Raw genomic sequence first — 20,198 nt, 5'->3', positions numbered from 1 at the left:
ACGTGGGCTCTATATGGGTGTATGGACAGACAACACCTCCATTAGCACATTTAAACCCCCTCTTCTGATGTGACACATGCAAGCAACTGGCAAGTTCTCCTGCACATCAGCTCCAGCTGCTCATGTCCCTTTAAGTCCCTCCTTGTCCTGGGAAACAGTGTGGGAGGGAACAGAGGAGATTCTAATGATATGGCTGTCTCTAGGATTGCCTCTTCCACATCTGTGCTTGCCTGCAATTCTTCCCCCGCCTCTTCTTCTCCCATCTGACTGCCTTCCCCCTTCCTCATGGTTGGCACAGTATTCCACAAATCACTGGCTTTTCCCCCAGTTCATTCTCCTGCCTCCTCTGCCCACCCTTCAGACTCTTGCCTGTCCTTGACATCTTGTGGCACACCAGTACGGCTTAGCACACACGATTCTGGAAATATTGCATGGCCATACAGACTGCCTCTCTGTAACTCTGCATGCATCTTCATAGATATAGGTAATCAAGGGATGTGTTTCCAAATGGCACGAATAAATTTAAAAATGGCATAAATACATTTTAAAGAGTACGACTTTAAATGGTATGATAATATTTTAAGATGCCATGAAAACCTGGAAATGTTAATTATATATACGCCTTGCAAATACATATATAATATTTAAACAAGTCCCAGCTTGTCTCTGCTTAGATCACAAGCTTGGCTTTTGAAAATGATCATGATTTATTAGCTATACATGTATTCAGTTAAGGTAACCTTGCAATGGTGGTTTGCTTCAGAAATATTAGTTTTCGGAAGTAAAAGAAACTACTTGTTGGACCAAATAACAAAGGGAACTGTACGGCTTCAGCAACTGGAAATGATATATTTCTCCAGTGTTATATCAAGTCAGCTAAGCTAAATCTTATTAGCCTTTGCTAATACAGTTGAAGTCCCTAATATGACAACACTTCCTAGGTGTGTTAGAGAAAATTTAATCTGTTAAAGCATCTGCGATGGCACAGAACTTATTGTGTGAGTGTATGATGTGATTTTGTAGACCATATGGAATAGCTATTTTTCTTTTCTTTGTGGTCATCTGGTGCTGTATCACAGACATGCTGCACATGGAGAATGTTAACTTAGGGAAGAGAACACCTGTGTAATATCTGAATGTTTGCTATTCCTTGCTGTAGAAGTTAATGCAAGTCCTTTTATGCTTCAGTAGTAGCCAGTATGCTGAGATGTTCTAAAAGGCACCAAAGGCCAGTACATTTAATTCAGGATTATGCCTCATTTTCCTCTTCCTAAGCATAAATGTATAAGTAAATGGTTTGGATCCAGAGAGCCACAAGTAGAAGAAGGTTTCTGAAAGGTGTGGCTGAATTTTGATCAATTCCCTTTACTACAGCAGCTCTCTGCACCCCATCTAGCATCACAGAGGGTGGTCTCTCAGCCCTCCAGAGAGGCTTTATGGGGCTGCATAGGGCTGCAGGAGGAAGGGATAAGAAAATCCCCTTTCATAAACTTCCTTCTACTTTGGATCTGAGCCTATGTCTGCAAGAATACAGTCATGTTGACCATGGTTAAGCCTAGGTAGTATTGCCACTTGACCACAATATATGACCAGTTGAGGCCAATAGGTCAAAATAGGTCTCAATCCCTAAGAGTACATTTGTGGTGGCCCTATATTAAATACCATTCATTTTAGCTTCTCGGTTTTCGGACTTGTTTTGTTTTGTTGCACCTGATAATTAGAACCAGTTAGTAAGTGCTGAAACCATGTCCAAGGTTGGAGGACGGTTGCTTCAGATGGTCAGTTTGCCAAAATATATCATTTGCCTCCACTGTAGGAAAAAACCATGGCTGTTATTTCAGGAACAAAGGGAGGGGTAGTTGCCCTCTATCCTGCCCAAGTTTCCAGGCATATTTCCATTTCTTGGAAGCATTGATATCTTCAACATGCTGAGTGACTATAGTCATAAACAATTAAAAAGGGCCTGCTGGGAAGGGGTGATGAAACTGAGCAGTCCTTGCCCACCAGGAGATCACTATGGTGAAAAAAGAAGTTAAAATGAGTTAATTGTTTCATCTAGTTCATGGCAGACAAGAATCAGCATCACTCATCCATTTATACACCCAAAATCCACAACTGAATAACTGCCAGTAACCTCTGAGAGAAATCCAGGAAATTGCAAATTTGCATACATTAATATATTTGCATAAATTCAAACACCAGGGCTCAGAAGCATGTGCTTTCCATTTAAAGTTATGTCATAACAAACTTAATTGTAGGGGAATAATTGCATAAGTTTGCAGAGACCCATAGTGCACAATAAGTGCTGCGCACAGTATAAAATCCCAGTAATTAAGAATTGGTAATGAAATGTCTTCTGCACTCGTTTATGGTACTGCTTCTGCTGTTTTTCCATGGTGAGCACAAATAAAGTCAAAACATCATGGGACAGAGAGGGAATTCACACATCCCCCAGTTTGAAAACCTTTACTTTCCAAAAGTAGAAAAGACACAATAGAGAAGGAAGGGCTGTGGTGGTAGAGCACATGCTTTGCATGCAAAGAGTTTGCAAATTCAATCTCAAACATTTCCAGGTAGAACTAGAAAGACTTGTGCCTGACACTCTGGAATAAACCAACTCTCTGCCACTCAGAGAAGGAACAATGCTCTGACTATAGGTATGGCAGCTTCCTATGCTACATAATTATGTATAATTATTTGAGCGGACAAGACCAACAGTGGGTCTAGTGATCAAGAAGGCATTTTCTGCACATGAAGTAGAGGGAACTGAGGGGCAGACAGAGCCCATCAATTTGGGAGGGTACCCCATCTAGGAGAAGGGAATTTGTGGGATATATTTGGGAGAAGAAATGACTGAGGAGTTAACCCTACACAAATCTGGAGTGGCGTCCCTAAGGCAGTTGGATGGCACCTTGTATGCCTCTATCTGGCAATTCTTGCAGTGAAGCTAGTGCCAAACACATTGCTCTGCTTTCCTTTGGACCACATCAGTGAGGCTGGTGGGGGGGTCTTGTCATCTGGGCAGCCCAGGACTACCATACATATTGCCTAGGAGGGTCACTTTGGTGCTGCTAATGCACCTGAAAGAGTGATGGTTAGGGTATTCCCCATATTTCTTACATCTTTTTAATAAAATCAAAAAAGGGTAAGTAGTGGGATTTTAGAAGCCATACCCTTAGAATCTAAAAACCATACCCTGTCTCCATTCTCATCCTAATATATGTGTTGCGTAAGCTACAATTCATCTCTGTACATACTGAGAGGCACCATATTATTACTTTTGACATGACACAAAGCAAATCCATGGCACAAAATTGGCACATGATCCAGCAGTCTTCCTGAAGCAAAGCAGATCTAGGCTTGGGAAGCCAGCAAGCAGGACTAGAGTGAAACAGCCCTCTTCTCTCAACAACAAGTATTCAAGGCTTACTGTTTCCAACAGTGGAGGGACAACATAGCCAGCCAGCAGTCAGGGTCAGTGGCAAAAGGTGGCACAGTGAAAGGCTCTTCCAAGCCCCTGTGATCTCAGCCAGTGCCTGATTTTGCTGACTGCTGGCATCGAGTCTGGTGAAAATCCCTCTGAGAAATATTACTAGTCCTGTCAAAGCTCTTCAGGCCATCTCCACTTTCCATGAATGTCTCACCAAAGGAGGAATTCCTAAATTCACTCCCACTTTGGCAAAGTTCTGGTGAATACTTAAGAGTATAAGAGTATGAGAAAAAGAAAAAGACAGCACCAACCTGTTCATGTAAATAGACCAGCTGTCCACAACCTGATGCCCTTCAGATACACTAGACCTTGCCCTTGTCTCACCAGACCTTACCCACATTCCCTGGTCCTGCCTCCTTTGTACATTCATTTGGAAAACTAAATGTGCATTTAACTGCCCTTACATAACCTTTACCTTTATGATCGAGGACCTTGCCAATTCAAGGACAGTTTATACTGATGTAGAAGTTTTCTGACCCAATGCACATAACAGGCAAGATGGGGCTAGCAGGCACAATCATTCTGCTTGATCGTCTGCATTCGGAAAACATCTGAACATCTAAGGGAATGACTTGGAAAGCCGATGATGCAGTTCTACGGCTGAAGTTAAACAGGTCTGTTTATCAAAGCAATTACATGAAATGGCCCACTATAGGTCAGTAATGAAATCTTTGCCTATCTGAAATCTATCCCATCTGCCCAAATTGGTATCAAGCACTGTTGACTGTGTGTATGTGTGTTAGGGCTGAGTGCTGGACCGAAATCATATATGCTAACTTTTGGTTCACTGTATATATGGTGCTCATATTTCTTGTTCTAGCTTACCACTTTTATCTCTCTCAAAAAATCTTCACTTCTGACACCTTCTCTTCCCTCCCTACTCGTCCTCTTCCTTAATCCACATCCTTAAAATTACTTTGCTTCTTTTCCCCCAATGAAAATTCAGTTTTTAAATGTGAGATATAAAACTAGCATGACAGTTGGAGACAACGGCATTGTTAATTCTGCTTTATTTCTTTTTATTACCCTGTCTTTTCTTTCTCTCTCCCCCCAATTCTGTCTTCTTCTTAAAGATTGTGATAAAACTGAGGAAGGAACTGTTCTTTATTCTTCTGTGACCTTGTCAGGTGGTGGCTTTTCAAGGAAGGTTGAGTATAGTTTCCCTGAGGATACTTTTATGGTCAGTGCAAGAAGCCATCCAACAGATTTACATGTGTCTGAAGCACAAGTGTGCAGACCAGAGAAACAGTGGTGAGGGAAAGGGTTGTCCTATTTGCCATCCTTGAGGCCTCTCGGAAACTCACCCAACCTGGAACTGAGAGTTGAGAGAGTGTTGTGGGGGCACATTAAGACTCATGCTCTTGACAATGGGATGGGAGCAAAATGGGGTATCTATTTCAGAAAGAAGCAGCAGTTGTTTCCTGATTTTTATAAAATTGAATTCCAAACTGATGTGAAAGAGATTTCATCTATCACTACTACTAGTAGTGACCAGTAGTGACCACCCTGACCATCTGGCTGGGTTTCCCCAACCACTCTGGGCAGCTTCCAGCACATATACAAACATAACAAAATGTCAAACATAAAGAACTTCCCAATACAGGGCTGCCTACAACAAACCTATGCAGATGCAAGGGAAACCCCTACTGAAGTCAGAAAGACCTCCTTCTAAGCATACATGTATAGGATTGGGCTGTTAGAATTAGTGCGGTGTCAAAAATTTCTCCTGTATCCTTTTCCTGACCACTCTCCATCAATCAGTGAGAAAATAAATTATCAAAGGCAAGAAAAAAATCCCGGGGAAATTCTCCTGAGTCAAGTGTGGAATTTTTGTTGTGTTCATCTTTTGTGGTGGACAAAGAAGTTTTGTGGGCGCCTTTCCTTTCTTTCTACAGTTCATCTCAGCTCTGAACTTTGCAGTTCCTGGGCTTCCCACACTTAGAGCTCAGGGAAAGACATTGTGAGGTAACTTCTCCCATGGACTCCCCCCCCCCCCGATCAGCAAGCCTATGACCAGCCACAGAGGCTGCAGATTGCTGGGGAACATCAAGTGGAAACCACAACCTTCAAAATCTAAATAAATTCTGAAGTGCCCTGAGAATGAAGTGGAAAAATGGGAGCCTCTTTCAGAAGGGAATTACGCTTTTGAAACATTGACATACCACTAGTTTAACTATCCTGCAATGCAGGAGGCTGGGCTGGATGAACCATGCGGTCCCTTGCAACTCTACAATGCTATTATTCTATGATTCTATCTCTATGATTTACTACTCAACATACTTTTTGTGAAGCTGCTCCCATGGTGGGACCTGAACAAGTGTGTGTGTGTGTGTGTGTGTGTGTGTGTGTGAGAGAGAGAGAGAGAGAGAGAGAGAGAGAGAGAGAGAGAGAGAGAGAGAGAGAGAGAGATACAGGAAACAAACATGCCTTTGATATTAAGTAGAGTTAATCCCTGTTCTTCGAAGAAATGTTTACAGGATTCTCGAATATGGACCTCAAGCAGCCATAGAGTGTTTCTGTTCAAATACTTCAAAGCACATACTCTGCAGTGTTTGCGAATCAAAAATTAATAAATAGGTTAAACATAAATAGATGCCAAAGAGAGAAAGATAGAAAGAGGAGGGAGGGAAGGAGATGTTGGTTAGGAAAAAGAAAAATGCTATCTGCATCTGATCTGGAAGGTGATAATTTTATATACGTATATGCCTCATACACAACATATCTGCATGGTTTATTAGTGAATTCAATATGTGGATGAACATTGCAAACAACTTCTTTCAAATGGTACATCAGATAATAACCATGGGGCAGTTTCCTCTGACACAAATATTTGACATACCAGGTTTTATGGGCAGTTAACAGTAAAATGATTATAGAGCTATGTACAATGGGGATATATTTATACATTTTCCTTCAAAACTCAGATGCTTAAGGCAAAGCCCTGAAGGCTTTGCTTAGACTTTTCAATCAGGTTCCAATTAGCAGAATTTTCTCTCACTCTGCTTTAGGCTGAGAACCTGATCTCTTTTAAAAAAATATTAAAAAATCCCAAAACTGGAGCAACTATGCTTTCATATATAAAACTGATGTTTTATTTTAAAACTGTTTTGCACAAATAATACATTTGAAATTGGTGTATCTTGCAGGGTAAGTTATCCTGATTATAATGCTTCAAGCACTTCTTATAACCTTCCTTTATGTCATCCCTTTTGGCCAATGGATGTAGAGATGGCTACTACCTTGGATGGATCTACCTGTAATTACTGCAGTGGCTCCCCATTTGTAAAATGCTCTCCCCAGGGAGACTCACCTGGCGCCTTCTTTACATATTTTTAGGTGCCAGGTAAAATCATTCCCCTTTCCCCAGGCCTTTGACTAATTAAACAATATACGGCCTTTTAAACATGGGGAGGGATTTTTGTTTGTTACTATGCTATGTGTTTTTGTGTTTTTATATTGTAAACCGCCCTGTAATCCTCTGATGAAGGGTGGTATAGAAATTTAATTGATTAATAATAAAAATAAAAAAACAGATAAATGATAGATAGATAGATAGATAGATAGATAGATAGATAGATAGACAGATAGATAGATGATAGATAGATAGACAGATAGATGATAGATAGGTATAGATAGAACAATTCTGGCCACAATAGCTAAACCACGTAAGTCAGCTATTGTTAGACTGCAGTTCCCATCAGCCCCAGGCAGAGTGGTCAATGGGAATTATAGCTCAACAACATCTGGAGGGCTCCAGGCTTCCCATCCCTAAGCTATATGGAAGCTCCAGAAGTGGAAGTGCCAGATGTGGTGGTGGTGGTGGTGGTGAACAGTAGGAGAGTCTATTGCCCTCAATCAAGCTCTTCTGATAAATTTCCTGGAAGTTCCCAACTAGTCACTGTGAGAAATAGGATGCTGTTCTCTGATGCAGCAGTGTTCTCCATATGCAATTTTAAATATATGCTCTCCCCCCCCACACTGTTTCGGTAGAATTTTATCTAGTCCCTTAAGTAAGCTTATAACGAGGTCAGTTTGTAAGCTGTGACCAATGCAAGGTTTAGGCAGGTCATTGTCAATATCCAAGGGACTGATGTGAAATGGAGACGCTTATCTGGACTGGAACAAGTGAGAATCAAACTGAATCTCCAAAGTGTCTTAAATGATACCATCCATGCACCATGTTCTTAAAGCAAGGCTCTGCTTATTATAGTTATTTTTGTCAGTGCTGTAAGTATGGAGCTCATAGTCCCTTGGACACTTTCTAAAGCAGAAGCCTGAGCATCTTTCAAAGGTCAACCATGCTTATTCTGATAGAGTAGGGTAAGGGCACTTTTAGTGCTCCAGATGTTGTTTGACTGCAACTTCCAGTGATCAAGGTCAATGAGAGCTGTTGTCCAGCAACATCTGGTACAGCCTTGGTAAAGAGGGAATTAACAACTGTTATGTTTTATGCCTCTGGCAGAATGCTGAACTCACAGTTTTTAGATATGTGCATAATATTAAGTAACTAATAATTTTCCGCTAATTAATGGTTCACTTTTTTTTTTGCCTGAGGCCACCTCACCTTGCCTAATGGCAAGACTGGCTCTGTTTAGAACTACTGGATTTAATTGCACTTAATTCTGAATTTTGTTTTTCATTAACCACGACCTATTCTCAAGCCTTTGGGAAAGGGTTGGCTGTAGTTTAAATCATATAAACACACTCTGTTTATTGCATTGTAGGTGCCCAGGCAATGGCCTGGGCACCTACAATGCAACCCCATGCGCTTACTCTTGGATAAAATACCAACTGTTTCAGATGGGCTTCTTCCCTAGTAAGGGACTGTCGGTGGGATTATAGCCTTAGCCCCCATGCCTTTCCAATGACACTTGAGTTAAATAATTTCTAAAATAAGATAGGCTCCGGTTCATGAGCATAAATACATTTGTGACAAGCTGTCTGTGCTGCTTTGTGCTTCCTGTCATTCAGTAGCTCTTTATTGTCACATGCAGGGATCCCTTAGCAGTGCTTTGAAGGACTGGTACAAGTGAAAAGGAGCATGAGAAGGCCAGGTCCAAGCTGAGAAATGTGGCAAAGAGTGATGGCACCAGTTATTCTTGCACTTGACAGAAAGCCCAGAGTGGCTTCATCTATTTCCACATGTAAATGACAGAGAAAGAAAAAGAGGAAAGGAGGAAGGAAGGAAGCTTGGAGGGGGGGGGGAGTCTGCCAGAGGTTAATGATTTACATAAACTGCAGTTCAGACTTTGCAAAGAAAAATCTGTGCACTCTCTCATCCCTGGTTCAGTGGATTTGCATGCCCTTTTCTAATGATCTAGCCCTTCAGCACTGGGTAATCCTTCCCAGTCCCAGTTTAGTGCTCATGCAAAACTGAAGCACTTTGAGGCAGTTTAGAGCTGGCAGATGAATCTCAATGTGCACTGAGAAAGCATAATGGCCGTTTAGTACTTGTTAAAGGAAGCTGAGAAAATCAGAGAGAAAAGAGAGAGAGAAAAGAAAAACAGCGCTTCTATCCAGCCATTTGGGACCAAAAGAAAACATTGCACAATATGGTTGCATCCTGCTAGTGCAACCAAGGTACAAATGAAGTAAAATAAATATTATTCTGAAAATAAAAAGTTTCTATTTTTAAAAATTCTTCTATACTACATACTTTTAGAGATACTGTTTTGATGAGGGTGTGTGTGTGTGTGTGGAAATGCCTTATTCCCGTGATCTTGATGCTGTGTCACAGTTCAGTGACTGTCGGAGACTGTGGGAATAAGTACAATCGGCAAAATGACACAAGGGGTCACTAGGGAGCCTTGCTGAAGGCTTGTTTTTGATTTTTCTTAGTTCATAAAGTGCAGAGGAGCAGGACAAGGGTAGATGTCTAAAGTCACTACTCTACCCCTCCCCCCTTTCTGTTGTCAGTTAGGGATCAAATTTCACAGCTAACTTTGAAGCTTGACATTTTTCACACACACACACACAAAGAAAAAGAAAGGAAAGGAAAGCAACTGATCTCAAAAGGTTTCTCTCCTCCCCAGCTCTTTTCCAGGGCACTGTCAAGAAAAGTGACTTTTTCCAGACAGACAGCGGCTCTGGGAATTTAACACCTACTCCCACATTTTAAGCACATTCAGGTCTCTGAGCAGTCAGGAGTGTTTAATGCACCTTCTGACCATCAAGGGGCAACATCTCTCAAAAGGGAAACAAGTTGTCAGCAGAACAGAAGTGTGAAAAGGTAGTGGCCAAGTTCAATTATCTTCTGAAAATCTCCACCTGGACATGTGAAATAAAATGCATCACCTTTGTGTACACACGCCATTAAATCCCTACCGACTCCACTGGGATGGCACAAAATCTAGGCCTTTCCTAGCATCAATAACCCTGCTGGTTACTTACTGGAAAATCTATATTGAAGTCAATGGGAATTAGACACTTTCAGTCCTGCTTGGAGATTGCCGTGACAGTGGGTCAATGGAAAGATCTGGAATGGAGTGAGTTTATCCAGCTCTGTCCCTCATTTATCATTCTGACAACTCTGTTAATTTCAGTGCTTGTTCTATTCACAGCTAGCCTTATGGTGAAGCAGTCTGCAGTTGGCCAAGCTCTTAATTTAGGATGTGTGTACCTTATGCATGTAGGTGTACAGATAGCCCTGGGTGCTTAAAAAAACCCCTGTACCTTAAAAAAAGAAAAAGGAGGACCGATGAAGGGGCATACCAGACTGTGACAGTCTTTGCAGCTATCTAAAAAGGCTAGGCAAGAGACTTCCGGGTTGGCACCATCGCCGAATGGCGGACTCCCTCCGAGCTCTGGAGGGAGTCTGCTCGGCAGGGGCTGGGTCCTACCACGCCGGCGACGCGGGGACCCTTAAAAACCACGGGCACGGAGCCCGTGGACATGGGGACTCGGCTGGTACCGTTAGCGCCCTCCCGACTCGTGAAGGAGCCTTTTTAAAGGCTACGGATCGGGTGCCGGGGAGTGGCGTGGTGCTGTGAGTCTATCGCTTCCCCTGCCGAGCGCAGCCGCATGCCATTCGTCGGAGAGCGCTGGCTTCTTCCATTGGAAATTCGGCTATTTAACAACAACCCGTGAGTAATTGGGCAACCGGGTATAAAAAGAGAAAAAAAAGGAATTTTTTTTCGGATTCGGCACGAGCGGGGGGGATCTAAAAAGGAAGTCAGTCCCCTCTCTGATTGTAAACATGCTAAAACAAGGACTGAGAAACCAAGATCGATTCAGAAGCTTATTGCTGACAAAAAAATCAATTCCACGATGGGATACTACAAGAATTGTGCTGGAGGAGAAAAGTCGAGGGTGAGAGGGAAAAGGCAACTCCCCCCCCGGGAACCGGGGCGATTCGGAGAACCTGGCGGAGAGATGGAGAATTTGACAGCTGTCAAAGTAGCTGTCAAATCTTGAGAATATAAAGAGGACTTTGTTATAAGTATTTTGCTGGTAAATTTTGTTATAATTGGACATAAATATGGATACAAAATGTCTGGGGGAAAAGAAACAACAACTTGACTTTTGGATTAGAGGATACAAAGTTATTGCAACCCCTCTAGAGGGGCTCTGGGACATTACAAGTGGTGTATGTGGAAAACTACTCTGGGATGTGCACAGGACTTATCTCCTGGGAAAGCAGCTAAACTGAAATATTGTTTTGTCTACAGAGGTGACAACACAATAGAATTTTTCTATTGAAGCAAGGTAGGAACTGGACGTAAGTTTTTGTTCCTGAATAACAAACCTCTGTAGAGATACTAGATTTCGGAATAAGAATGGTTTTGCAGCTGAACAAGAAGAAACCTGAGAAAGTAAGAAATAAAAGAGCAAAGGACCAACTACGCCATGGAAAGAACAATGGGAGGAGCAACTACGATCAAAGGAAATTAAAGGCCTCTATTAGACTGGACTTTTGAAGTTAAACAGTATCAAAACAAGCAAATTTAAAGAAAACCGGCAAGATGGATTGAGGAAAATTTGGCTGTGGACTTGAGACCTCCAGGCCGACAACATACAGACTGATGGACATGGGGAATCTAAACCGGGGAAGGGAGGGGGAACTCTAGAATCCAAAGGCTATGTAACCAACTTTTTGAATCTTCTTCTATCTTTTATCTTTTATCTTTCTATATAACTTTGGTATTTTGATTTAACATGTTTTGGGGGGAAAAAGGGGGAACTCGTGGAAGGAAACGGGGTAGATCTTGGGGAAAAAATCTTTTTTCTATTTTGTTAAAGATGAGGAGTGATGTTAAGATTGTAATTTAAATTGGCTAATAGGCATAACATATTAGGTTTAAATTGGGAATGAGAACTTGTGGAACCAACTTAGGGAAAGGGGAATACAGTCGGGAGGGGAAGGAGGGAGTCCCAGAAAGAAGGTTATGAAAATAAGGGTTTAAAATTGGTCTTTCTTTTTCTTTCTTTTCTTTATCTTTTCTATTTTTTCTATTCTGTCATTATTGGAAATTTTAATAAATATGATTAAAAAAATAAAAAATAAAAAGGCTAGGCAAGTCTGCATTTTAATGATGGCTATCCTTTACTCAGTGGTCAATGCTAATATGCTACTCAGGAACTGAAATAATGGGGATTTATTTATTTGGTTCTTACCAGCTTGTGAGCAACTATGCAGTAAGATGTATGTGTCTGTATTGAGTGGTGAAAGAATGCCCACATTTTATTGTATCCAGAGGATAGGTTAATCAGTATTCAGATTTACTTCTCTTGAGGGCCTTCCGAGTATTACATTGATGGCATGGACCCGCCACAGCATAGGCCCTTCCCATGTTTCCAAAGAAACATAAACAGCTCCAGACTGAGTATATTCTCCAGAAAGGAGTATATTCTGTGGCTCTCCCCTGTACCAGAATTGTCCAGTCTCCAGGAAGGGCAATACTGGCATGGGGAGCAGACATATCTCATATGATATGAGACTTCTCAGCATAGGAAGGAATAGCTCCCACGCTACCAGTGCAAATTAAGAACAGGCTTCAGTTGATTTGCCAGTTTTTTTGATAAATGAAAAGGAACTTGAAGGCTGTATTATATGACATCCTTGCTGTGGATGCACATTCCTAGGGCAACTTATACAAGTTGTTCTGGGCAGGGGCCACCTCGTAGCCTTTTTACAATTTTACCGTCCTCCTATACAGCTCATCTCACGCTCCTAAATCTGATGTGGTCATATTTCCCATGTTTCATTGTAATGCAGCAGGGGTGCATATATCTCAAATCATCAGGATTTGGAGCCTTAACCCCTGCACCACCAGTGGTCTGCCACTCCTGCAAAACTCTATGAATTCCAGAGCCCACAGGTTAACCATGGTTCTTGGAGGTCGATAAAGCCTTGCCTGAGCAACTGAGCAATTCATTGTTACAAGGAGAAATAACAGCAGCAGCAGACATGTGATCCTTGCCTTGCCTAATCCAGCTTCATATGGATGTTGACCTTTTGACTGAACCTGTCATCACTACCACTGCCTCAGACCCTGATGGGCTTACACTGTATAGACCCTGCCTCTGACTTTTTGAAGCTTTGATCATTGCAGCCTTGATGCCCCAGCCTTCACATGGCTTGTTTGGACTACACCCCACAGCCACGAAAAGATTCCTACTGAGGGCTGATACCTCAGGCAGTTCCAGGAGTCGCCCTCAGTTACCAATGATCCAGCCCCTCCTCTTTGGCCTACCTCTTTCTCTGCCTCCCATCTGGGTTGAGAGATGCTACAGTGGTGAACTGCACGTTCTGAGTTCACATATGATGGTGGGAAGGTAATACTGGAAAAAGCTTGCCAATTTAGGTTACCTCTAGATTACATTTTTTAAAATGCTGTTGCTAATGCCATGCTCCTGCTGTAGAGTAGTGAAGAAGGGATAAAGGTAAAGGGACCCCTGACCGTTAGGTCCAGTCGTGGCCGACTCTGGGGTTGCGGCGCTCATCTCGCTTTATTGGCCAAGGGAGCTTGTGTACAGCTTCTGGGTCATGTGGCCAGCATGAATAAGCTGCTTCTGGTGAACCAGAGCAGTGCACGGAAACGCCGTTTACCTTCCCACCAGAGTGGTACCTATTTATCTATTTGCACTTTGAGGTGCTTTCGAACTGCTAGGTGGGCAGGAGCAGGGACTGAGCAACGGGAGCTCACCCCGTCGCGGGGATTCAAACCGCCGACCTTCTGATCAGCAAGTCCTAAGCTCTGTGGTTTAACCCACAGCGCCACCTGCATGGTGAAGGGATGCTGGAGTCCAAATCTGAAACCTAACTTCGGGCTTGCATGTTTCTGTGCAGTCATAATTTGTTGGTCTCTGGAAAATCAGTATATTTACCTAACACAAATTTATCTACTAAGGTACAAAACAGAGTCAGTACCAGCACCAGTGGATAGTGTGTCCTAGAAATGATGATGAAGGGGAATTTCATACAACAGCATCCTTGATTAGGGAATGGTAATTCTAGTACTTCCATGTTTCTGGCTGAGTAACACCAAACTGAAAGGTCAGGAAGCTTCCTTGAAGGCATTGCATTAGCAAATTATGAAAATTATAAACATCTGAAATATCTGGCATTTTGGATTACTTGTAACCTACCAATATCTGTGCTATTCTGAAGCTTCAATGTGTGCTACTTTTTTCCATTTAAGGTGCTTGTTTGTTTTCAAATGTAAAATGGGACGTTTTGCCCTTCTGGTAAATATGACCACAAGGGACTTGCTGCTTTGTGTTTGTTCTTCATCCACTGAAGGCCTGGGCCTCCCCCCCCCCTTTTTTAAAAAAAAGCTTGATTTAGAAGCTGCAAAGCCATGCTTTTAATAATGCTGCTTATGAGCCTCTCTGTTCTCAAACAGCCAGCAGAAAATATGTGAAGGAAGGAGAAGGGAAGCCTGAGAGACACTTAAAATGACAGCAATCTAAATGTCAAATATGATAAAGGGGAAAAACTGCATGGATACTTCATATTGAGTAGGAAAAGCCACATTCCATATTTTATGGCTATGATGTTACTGGAGAATTATAGTGGTGTTGTGAAATACAGCTACCCAGTGACAAGACAAATGGGATATACATTCTGCACCATGTATACTGCAAGAGTTTTTGAACATCTTTGTCTAGCATTTGGCATTATTGCTCATGCAGCCTGCAATTCTGGCAGATGCACTTAAGCTTCCTGACCAAAAACTTTCTATTTGCTATTGCCCTGTTGATTATGTGTTTAACCTCGGCTGACTTAAAACTGCATTGATGCAGTTATCTGACCATCTCACAACTGAAGAGTTTCTTCTAATCCTTAGCCTTAGTAAGGTTTTACAGACTATTTTGTGCATTCAGCAGATGTGTTTGGTCTGGCCATTGCTCCAAAGAAAATATCCCTAAAAGCACAAGAACTGTAGTTGTACCATGTCCAGGTGGTATTGCTGCAATGTGCTTCATGTGGGGCAGTCCTTGAGGTTGGTCTGGTAGCTTCAGCTAATGCAAAATGTGCCGGGATAACTGTTCACTGTGGCAGAATATTGACACAATGTTATTCCACTGGTGAATGAACTGCATTAACTGCTAATGAGCTACAAACTTGAAAAATGGTCTTAATCCTTATATACCCAATGGAGCCCTTTGCAGGCCTCTTGCAGAAACCATCATATCAGGAGATGTTTTCCACACAATATAGATATCGGGTCTTTGGTGATGTGGCACCATCCCTCTGGAATTAACCCCCTCCTGTTAAATACTATCTTTTCAATGACTACTGAGGACCTTGATCTCTTAAGTAGAGACTTTTGCCAGTCTGCATCTGTGTTAATGTTGTTTATAGATATTTTAATTGTTTTGTAATTTGTCTGCTGGCTGCCCTGGGCTCCTATGGGAGGAAGGGTGGGGTGTAAATTTAAACAACAACAACAACAACAACACTGTACCATCAAGTAGTTCTGGCTAGGATGTCCTTAAACAAGATTCTTAAGAGTCAAGACTATCACAAAATTCAAAGCACAAACAAGACTGAGCTGCCAAGTAGCTTGTCAAGCTGGGTCTTCCTATTTTAGGAAGTACTAACAGGGTGAGAGTGGAAGAAACTTGCTTGAGGTGATACAATGAAGATAGGAATTGGTGAAAGATGCAGCAAGGCTTCTTAGAGTGCCCCTAGCATGGTGTCAAATTACTGGGGCTCTGCTTCAGGCAGAAAAATGTCTTTGGCTACTATGCAAATCTGAGATGCTGAACTTCATTTTAAGCAACTGGATTAGTTAATTGGCTGCAGCACAGAACTAGTTGGCACAAAATATGCACTGCTACAATAAATGCATTTTAAAAAAATGAAGTTAAGTGTATCCAACATGCCGAAAGAAAACAAACAGTCAGAGATGATTACGGGGTTTTCTCTCTCTTTTGATTAATTTATAATGATTGCAAAATAATCTATGCTTCCACATTGGTTTATTGCGTCATCATCAAAGCTGCAAAAGCAGCTACATACATGGAGGGTCTGCTGGCTCGAAGTCCTATTGCAGAAGGTGAAAGGAAGTATGGGTCAAATAAGTGGTGAACTTTGCTTCATTAATGTCAGAGGGCAATGCGGAGCAAGCTAAAGCTGGGCAAATCTTGCAAGATAACTTGCCCAACCTCTCCAGTTGCACTTCTAGTAACAAGATGTTTTAACACTAGAGGTCAATACTCTGGAGGATACCCATGGAACACAGTCTGGTCTAATATACTCAGGCATACTTTTAAGCACTGCACTTTACAAGACTTATATTGATATTAACTTTCAACCTTTAGTCAGCAAGTGGGTATAAGATTCTTTTTGTTAAAATAATTGGGCCTCAAAGGACATATATTTCTAGTTATTCTCAATGGGATTTGGGATAACTAAGGCACACTCTCTCCAGAACTTCTGCATCGTCAGTCATAGCTGAAATAGAATATACAGCTCTGCTGCTGTATTGATCAGTGACAAAATACGCTCATTCTTTCATTCTCTATTTCTCCCTCTCTTTCTCTTTCAGATACACTCTGACACACACAGGAATGAACACAAGCTACTGCACCAATTTCATCTGGCTTGGCCCTTAAGTGCTTCTGAGTTCATGAACATGTAATCCTTTACAGCCCATAGCGGATTTCTCTCTCTTTCTCTCTCCTTATCTCTTTACCTTTTACAATCCCAGATAAGTTGCTGTGCCAAGTACATTTGAACATTATGCCTTTATTTCACATTCCTGGTCCTTCATCCCTGTAATCTCTGGCTAACACCTGCCTTTTAGGATAGAATGCATGATCAGATTTTGCCATTCACACATGCATTTTACTACTTGCTTGTCTTGTTTCCCTTGTCATTGCTAGCTATTGGAGGACTTAGAAGAAAATCTGGTTCAAAACTGGCATTTCAGAAGCAATTTAAGATGAGCTTTGCTTCCTGTTACTTGAGCGTTGATGCAGATATACTGACAGGAAGGAGAAATGTGAATTTAATCTTCTTTCACTGGTAAACACTTATGTGAGGTTAGACAGCTATTTACAAGCCGGTTTATTAAGAACTTAAGCATCATTGAGAAAAATAAATAAAACAGCATCTACAAGCACCCTAAAATGCTGCATAATCTTGATTTATTGCTTTGCTTTCAAATGTGGCACAGCCAAAAAGGCTGTTATGCACAACACAGCACTGCTGAGTTATATTACATAGGCAAAACCTCTTGGATTTGGATCGAGAAGAGGGAAACTACTTGAATTTGCATAGAGGAACAGAATTTTTACACTCATTATTAACTGGGACCACCTGGGCCTGGCATCTAAATGCCAATATGGAATTAATATGTGTGCATTTGTGTATATCCATGCCTATCCGTCCAACTCTCTCTTCCTTTCTCTATGGCCTTATTTGCACATCATGGTAAACAAAACTATGTTTTACCAAAATTGCACAAACATGGCGATCTCCCAGAGAGGAACAGGCACCTGCTTAGCTCCTTTCCCCAGTCCTTCTAGCATTGCACCATATGGCATGTCATCCCAACCTGGATCATGGTTAACCATGATCTGTAACCATAGGACAAACCATGGCTATAGACTGTGGTTACAGAGGAAAGACTTCAGCCATGATCTGGGGTTCACACAGCATGCTATGCCAAACCTTGGCTGGGTTGTGTTGCTGTGCTAAAATGAGAACAGCAGGGGTTAGCTCCTGTATGGAGCCAGAATATTTGCATGGTCCTGGTAAGCCAAAGCTTGGTCTGCTGTGATGGGCAAACCAGGCCTAGATATGTGTGCATGCGTGTATGTGTGCATGAATGAATAAGACAATTTCCTAACCATTGCAGTTGTGCTAATTTATCTGTTTCTTCTACTTTTAAAAAGGTATTGGGTTTTCCCTGCTCCAGTTTAACTTAAGTGATTGCCCCACTGCAACACCTCACTGCTTTCCTATTCTCAAATTGTGCACAACACTGCACTGTTAAAAGTGCATTTTTTATATATATATAAAAACTGTGCAAATAAATGAGCTGAAACAAATAAAGCCCAATTCACATGAGACTTCTAAGGCATCTGGTGGAATTATTTTTTCTGAGTAATTAGGCCAAGTGCTGGTACAATTCCCTTATGAAAGAAATCACCTTCCTTGCTAGCCAGTTATTTTTCATTGCTGTCAGACAGCACTAAGCTCCACTTCTCTCTATCTTGTATGTGACCCAAAGTATATTGATTACTAATCTTTCAAAACAAGAGGAATCACATCATTGACACAAATATGTTTATGGCCCATGGGATGTTTTCTAAGTCTCTTAGATTTTTTCAAGATATTAAATGTGGTCAATGAAGTCAATGGGGGCCTTGAGCCCTATGCAGTTGTTATGTTGTGCATGCATTCATCATCCTGAATGGACGTGGAACGTAATGTCTGCCTGTGCATTCAGTCTCAAACTGCACACTTGAATCAAACCACATGTAACCCAGTACAGTAGTAATTTTTCCCAATGAATGTGGGAAGAACTCAATTACTGTGACAAGTTTCATACTATGGTGTGCCTAACCTCCATATGTTGACTGAACATGTGAGAGCGACCTTTTCAAATACATGTTATGTACATGAGAAAACTGGGTATATAGATTTGCTTGACTCAAGTCTTTGTACATAGTCTGTTCGGCATAGACCAATAAATGAAGGTTAGACATATGAATGCCCAAGATTTATGCAATGATCACTGTCCTGTTCACACACACACACATAAGCAGAAATGACATGTACACTTGGCTGATAAAAACCCACATTTTACATCAAGGAAATCCTTTTACATGCATCTGATACTGTTTGCCTGATGCATATATGATGACTGCATATCTGCATTTTAATTCTATCAGATAAACCATAGAGATTAGGTTATAATATGGTCAGCATTCTGTATCCTATTCTTCTTACTCATCAGTATTTGTTGAGAGCTAACATTACCTGTATGTCATGGTGTGTCATGGTATCATATTTTAGGATTTCCCCTGCTGTCCGTTTTCACCACCAAGTTATGATGAAGCACAACTCAGGAGACGTTATGTGTTTCCAGCAGTACAGTAAAGAGAGATTACTTATGCAATTATATTTTAAATAATTTATCCAACATAGCCATTAGTACATTTTCTCAAAACAATAACAACTCACCAGATGTTTCATCAACTCTTTCATCTACCACATGGTCTTTCTGGTGGACCCATTCACTGTTGCATTTGAAGTAGATCTGGGTGGCAGGGCTAGCTTTACAGTACAGGTTCACCGGTTTGTTCTTCACGATGTAGGCCTCCTCAGGCTCAATGAGGAAGTGAGGAAGTGGCTCTGGAGGATCCGAAGGGAAGGTTTCTGGGAGCTCATGAAAAAAGTCATCATCTGCAAGAAAAGAAGTTGGAAGGGAAACATTAACAAGCTGTTAAATAAAATTGAATCTGAACTTGAAAGCTGTTTTTCAGCTTTCACTACAAGAAGAAAATAGAGATGGCAATCCTTACATGAATGATACATGTTCTTAGAAGATTGCCCTATGAGTGTTTCGAATAAAAGATATAGCTGATTTTAAGACAGTTTTCAGGGGAATCATTATGACAAAACTGCAGCTATCCTTTCAAGCGGACGCATTCAATTTTTCCCAACAGCAGGCTCTATTAACACACAGTTACAATACTGGTGACAATGAGATGTACCTGTTTAGATGGATTCGATGTGTACATCTAGAATACTTCTACATGTGGCCTCTTCCTTGCTGAGCAGCATTGATTTCTCAGTATCTTAATAATGTAAGTGTTTCTATAATAATGATAACAGGAGTACGATGGCTTTGCAGGGTTGTATTAAGTTGTTTAACATTGATCAAAACACTTATCTTTTTGCTGTATGGAGTATCTGACTGACTTACAGGCAAAAGGGCATTTATGTGGTATGTTTGGGTTAATCTCTGTTCACCATCAAAGATCTCATGGCTGAAGATTATATTCTTCTACCATATGAGGAAATGAAATGCAAATTTTAATCTTAAACCATAGTCTAGGTGGCATTATATGCAAGATTGGTGCCTACTGATTACAAATTTGGCCTAGCCGAACCGTCAAAAACAATGATTTAATAGAAACTGAGAAGAATGAGACCAAGATCATGTGGGTTAGTTATACACCTATGGAAGCCTACTGTGGGCCTTTCCTGAATCAACTGAAAATAATGCTGGTTAAGGTCTCTGGAGCT

General features: G+C 41.3%; 1 protein-coding gene and 1 long non-coding RNA gene across 4 annotated transcripts in view; both read right to left on the bottom strand.

The window, feature by feature from the left end:
* Positions 1 to 20,198, bottom strand: part of LOC308594380 — a 920,885-nt gene that overhangs the window by 382,964 nt on the left and 517,723 nt on the right. The gene's annotated exons all lie outside the window — the stretch shown is intronic.
* Positions 1 to 20,198, bottom strand: part of UNC5C (unc-5 netrin receptor C) — a 326,267-nt gene that overhangs the window by 109,888 nt on the left and 196,181 nt on the right. For all 3 annotated transcript variants that reach the window (XM_081206987.1, XM_081206986.1, XM_081206988.1), the window contains exon 2: positions 19,131 to 19,352. In XM_081206987.1, the coding sequence (XP_081063113.1) occupies positions 19,131 to 19,352 (222 nt within the window). The remainder of the gene's footprint in view (positions 1 to 19,130; positions 19,353 to 20,198) is intronic.

The sequence above is a fragment of the Podarcis bocagei genome (assembly GCF_964188305.1).
Source record: "Podarcis bocagei genome assembly, chromosome: 9".
Taxonomy (NCBI): Eukaryota; Metazoa; Chordata; class Lepidosauria; order Squamata; family Lacertidae; genus Podarcis; species Podarcis bocagei.
The sequence above is the reverse complement of the archived record's forward strand: the minus strand, read 5'-3'. Positions and strand labels throughout refer to the sequence as shown.